Source organism: Mobula hypostoma, chromosome 4, assembly GCF_963921235.1.
Source record: "Mobula hypostoma chromosome 4, sMobHyp1.1, whole genome shotgun sequence".
Classification (NCBI taxonomy): domain Eukaryota; kingdom Metazoa; phylum Chordata; class Chondrichthyes; order Myliobatiformes; family Myliobatidae; genus Mobula; species Mobula hypostoma.
Window position 1 is genome coordinate 18228079 of NC_086100.1, and position 5376 is coordinate 18233454.

The following is a 5376-nucleotide window of genomic DNA, read 5'->3' on the forward strand; positions in this document are numbered from 1 at the left end:
AGGCTGCGGACTCTGCACCTCCTAGCACCGGTTCTGGGGTGGGGGGGAGGGTCATGTGGCGGCTTGCCCACGCAGCAAGCGAACCGGCTCCAGCAGTCGCCGGCGGACCCGCGGCCAGCGGCAACCAAGAGGAATCTGAGTGTGGGGCAGACCTTGGCCCGGAGGCCGACGTCGCTACCACCCCGCAGAGAGCGGGGGTTGCTGGGAGCGGGTACCTAAGTGCGCGCCGATTCAAACAGTAAACGGTTCAACCCCACCCTGCTTGAGTCAGTGTCTTGTTTTCACTCGTAGTGTATCAGCGCGACTACAAGACTAAAACTGCCCACAGTACTTCAAGTGAGGTCTCACCAGCGCCTTATACAGCCTCAACATCACATCCCTGCTCCTATACTCTATTCCTCTAGAAATGAATGCCAACATTGCATTCACCTTCTTCACTACCAACTCAACCTGGAGGTTAACCTTAAGGGTATCCTGCACGAGGACTCCCAAGTCCAGTTGCATCTCAGAACTTTGAATTCTCTCCCCATTTAAATAATAGTCTGCCCATTTATTTCTTCTGCCAAAGTGCATAACCATACACTTTCCAACATTATATTTCATTTGCCACTTCTTTGCCCATTATTCCAATCTATCCAACTCTCTCTGCAGACTCTCTGTTTCCTCAGCACTACCGTCCCCTCCACCTATCTTCATATTATCAGCAAACTTAGCCACAAATCCATCTATTCCATAATCCAAATCGTTGATGTACAATGTAAAAAGAAGCGGCCCCAATACAGACCCCTGTGGAACACCACTGGTAACCGGCAGCCAACCAGAATAGGATCCCTTTATTCCCACTCTCTGCTTCCTGCCAGTCAGCCAACGCTTTATCCATGTATGTTACTTTCCTGTAATTCCATGGGCTCTTATCTTGTTAAGTAGCCTCGTGTGTGGCACCTTGTCAAAGGCCTTCTGAAAATCCAAATATACAACATCCACTGCATCTCCCTTGTCTAGCCTACTGGTAATTTCCTCAAAAAATTGTAATAGGTTTGTCAGGCAGGATTTTCCTTTAAGGAACCCATGCTGAGTTCTGCCTATCTTGTCATATGCCTCCAGGTACTCTGTAACCTCATCTTTGACAATCGACTCCAACAACTTCCCAACCACCGATGTCAAGCTAACAGGTCTATAATTTCCTTTTTGCTTCCTTGCCCCCTTCTTAAATAGCGGAGTGACATTTGCAATCTTCCAGTCCTCCAGAACCATGCCAGAATCTATCGACTTTTGAAAGATCATCGTTAATGCCTCCGCAATCTCCACAGCTACTTCCTTCAGAACACGAGGGTGCATTCCATCTGGTCCAGGAGATTTATTTATCTTTAGCCTATTCAGCTTCCTGAGTACTTTCTCTGTCATAATTGTGACTGTGCACACTTCTCTTCCCTGCCACCCTTGAGTGTCCGGTATACTGCTGATGTCTTCCTCAGTGAAGACTGATGCAAAATACTCGTTCAGTTCCTCTGCCATCTCCTTATCTCCCATTACAATTTCTCCAGCATCATTTTCTATCGGTCCTATATCTACCTTCACCTGTCTTTTACTCTTTATATACTTGAAAAAGCTTTTAGTATCCTCTTTGATATTATCTGCTAGCTTCCTTTCATAGTTAATCTTTTCCCTTGTAATGACTTTCCTAGTTTCCTTTTATAAGTTTTTAAAAACTTCCCAATCCTGTCTTCCCACTAATTTTTGCTTCTTTGTATGCCCTCTCCTTTGCTTTAACTTTGGCTTTGACTTCTCTTGTCAGCCACGGTGGCATCCTTTTTCCATTCGAAAATTTCTTCTTTTTTGGAATATACCTGTCTTGCACCTTCTTCACTTCTTGCATAAACTCCAGCCACTGCTGCAGTGCCGTCCTTCCCGCTAGTGTCCCTTTCCAGTCAACTTTGGCCAGTTCCTCTCTCATGCCACTGTAATTTCCCTTACTCCACTGAAATACTGACATATCAGATTTCATCTTCTCTTTTTCAAATTTCACAGTGAACTCAGTCATGTTATGATCACTGCCTCCTGAGGGTTCCTTCACCTCAACCTCTCTAATCACCTCTAATCAAACCCTTTGGGTTTCTCACTGATATCACAGTGGCATTCTCCAAGTGACCCTGTGCATTTCTCACTGATATTATAATGGCATTCTCCCCATCACCCTGTGGGTTTCTCACTGATAATTAAGTGGTATTCTCTCCGTGACCCTGTGGGTTTCTCACTGATATTACTCTAAGGAGTTTCTTCTTATATGTTCCTGCTAAGGCCACTTAAAATGGCTTCTTTGTTATGTTATAATAAAAATGGCTTTTCTGTAATAATAACTGCGAGGTAAGGAGTTCTCTCTCCCTGCTTGCTTGGGTTATAGTATTGATAAGAGAGGGAACGAACCAATGGGTGTCCATGTTGTTCTTTTTGTGGGTGATATTCTGTCTCATATGGCTGGGAACCGTGTGGTTTGGCGGGCTTTTCAGGAGGAGACCCGAAAAGGACGGACGTGCTCTACGCGCTCTGGTCGCCCACCATGGTTGGTCCCAGGCGGCGGGTCGAGGAAGTCAGAGGGGATGGCATGGTGGAAAGAGGGTCCCGTTAATTGAGCTCTAACTGTTGTGCATGAAGTGGTTGAACTCTGATAATTTTGGTGCCTTTTACTTTCCCTTTTATATTGTATCTCTATTAATTACATAGTTCCAGTAAGATTTATAATGTGTAATCTGTAAATCGTACATTGTGTGCTGTCTGATATTTGATGTGTGAGTTTGTACCAGGTGGTGTTACACAGCAACGACACAACTGTGAGACATGGTTTGGCGGGCGAACGGTGTTTCCCCTGGATAAACACGAGGAGATAGCCCTGAGCGTTACATTTGTGGGGCCTCATCTGGGATTGAATTCTGTGTAAACTGTATAAATCACTACTTTAAGTAGTGCGGAGATGGACTGGGATAAGATTGTAAGCTGTAAGATTGTAAGATTGTGAGTTTGAGGACGTACCGGTTAATCATGCGTGCATGTTAAGTGGGGTGGATTTCCACACTTTGGAAGAAGTGCTGGTGCGTGGGTTGAGTCAGATTAAATCTATCGGCAAGGTAGAACTGACAGCCAGAAGGTGCGGTAAAGAAGTGGAATCCAGCTGGGTGTTGGTTCGTACGAGTGCTGACATCATGACGTTGGAACTGCCAGTGACGGTCAGCGTCCCGGGGGAGGTGGGGCCGTGGGGCCTCCACACCCTCCCGGAGGACGAATGTGAGGAGACACCAGAGGAGGAGTTAGATGAGACACCAGGAAAGATGCCATTAGCCAGTGATGGAGGGTTGAAGGAATTTGCGAGGGAACAAGTTCTCGGGGTAATGAGGGAAGAGGAGCAAGAGGGGTCAGAGTGGGAAGGATTGGTCAGGCCCCGTCCCCCAGCTAGAGGTGAGACCTCTGAGTTGGCAATCGCCATGACATTCCTGGTGAGAAGGGCCGAGGGGCCCCGCCCACTGAGAATTTTCTCAGGAACCATGCCCACCCTGGAAGGGGAGGACGATTATGAGACATGGATCGAAAACACGTCCCAGTTGTTAGGGGACTGGCCAGGCTCGGATGAGGAAAAGAGACAGAGATTGGTGGAAAGTTTGCGGGGAGTGGCGGCTGGTGTCGTCCGGGGGCTGAAAGCTGAACAGCCCTCGACTTCCCTGGCGGAGTATCTGGAAGCTTTGGAGGGTGCGTTTGGATTGATGGGAGGTTCCTGGAAGCTCTTAGGAGAGCTTCAAAACATGCGGCAGGGAAGAGGGGAAAAGCTCTCAGAATACATTTTTCGGCTGGAGGTAATGCTTAATGGGTTGTGGTGCCGAGGGGTAGTGAAGGCGGACGAGGTGGCGAGGTGGATGAATCAGATATCTAGGGGTTCCCTGGGGGAGGACCAGGTGGCTTTGAGTCTCTGGCAGTCCTATAAAAGGAGCCCCCCTCCATCATTCAGTCAGCTGATTAGAGAGGTACGGGAGGATGAGAGCGCGTTGGGCAGGAAAGAGGATTCTGGCAGCCGGGGACGACCCTCAGCGGTACAGGAGGTGGTGGCAGGGTTGAGAGCTGAGCGACCCAAGAGGTCCCAGGTGGGTAGATGGATTGACAGGGAGAGCACCCCCTTCAGGGGGCGGGCCACCCAGAGGGCTGGGAGTGGCGGGAGTCTCGGGAGGAGAGGGGCAGAGGGTAGTGTGTGCTATAACTGTGGGAAAGAGGGGCATTTCCAGTGGGAGTGTGAGCGACCGGGGGTGTGCTACAGCTGTGGGGAAGAGGGACACTTTTGGAGAGATTGTGAGAGACAAGACGCCCGGCGGAGGGCAAGCACCCAGGCGACTAAGAAGGGAGAGGTGTCGGGAAACTGAGGAGATTCTCAGTGAGGGAACGGACTGGAGTCTCTGGAGGAACACGTTCCCCGAAATCAGCCATGGGACCCCTGCAAACCCATGCCCTTATTCCGGATGGATTAGTGGGATCCCGCTCCAGCGTGTCCCTACGGATTGAGGGAATCTTTGCAAGGGCCATCCTTGACACTGGGTCACAGGTCACCTTATTGTACCGATCGTTCTACAACAAATATCTAAAGCATTTGCCCGTAACCCCGTTTAATGCCCTGGAGATTTGGGGCATAAGTGATGGTGATTACCCGTATGATGGGTACCTGTCAGTGAGATTGGAATTCTCGGAGGGTGATGTGGGAGCGTCTGAAGCCCTTGAGACGTTGGTGCTGGTTTGTCCAGATCCGGTGGAAACAGGTGGCACTGCCCTTCTGGTGGGGACTAACTCCCCTCCTGTGCGGCGGCTCCTGGGAGCCTGTAAGGAGAAGGTGGAGGAGAACTTTCTGGAGACCCTCTCGGTACATCCAGTGTTTTGAGCAGCGTTCGAGGCAGCGGGTGGCCACAGGGGGCTGGAACCTGAGTTCAAACGAGGAACGGTGTGGCGTACTCAGGCAAGGCCTAAAGTGATACGGCCAGGGGAGGTGGTACTAGTGATGTGGACCCCCAGATTCCCCGGGGCACCGGCGAGCGAGGCCCTGTTAGTAGATGCCCCAGAAGACCTTGAAGGGGAGTCCTGGTTCCTGGCTGGGGTGCTGGTGAGACCTGAATTGCAGAGGCCCTCAGTTCTACAGGCACGCCGGATGGGGGTGATTATAAGGAACACAACTGAGAGGGAGATCAACTTTAAGCGCGGGACGCCTCTCGCGCACTTGTTCCCGGTGACGGTGATGTCTAGCGCCCCCGTGAGGCCCACTGGAGGAAAACTATTGGAGAACTGGGGGGGGGGGGCGCGCGGCTGACCGAGGAGGCATTTAATTTTGAGGACTCCCCTGTGCCGCTGGAG

General features: G+C 50.5%; 1 protein-coding gene across 1 annotated transcript; it reads left to right on the forward strand.

Moving 5' to 3' along the window:
• The first annotated feature begins 3044 nt into the window (after nucleotides 1-3044).
• Nucleotides 3045-4909, forward strand: LOC134345071 (modulator of apoptosis 1-like). The gene is made up of 2 exons (XM_063045203.1): nucleotides 3045-4131; nucleotides 4776-4909. Exons 1-2 carry the CDS (start codon nucleotides 3045-3047, stop codon nucleotides 4907-4909), a joined length of 1221 nt encoding a protein of 406 aa, XP_062901273.1.
• The last annotated feature ends 467 nt before the right edge of the window (nucleotides 4910-5376 follow it).

Coding starts and splice junctions, on each gene's coding strand:
- LOC134345071 (XM_063045203.1), top strand. CDS start 3,045: ATGTTAAGTGGGGTGGATTTCCACACTTTGGAAGAAGTGCTGGTGCGT. Junction 4,132..4,775: donor ACCCAAGAGGTCCCAGGTGG/GTAGATGGATTG, acceptor TGGTTTGTCCAG/ATCCGGTGGAAACAGGTGGC.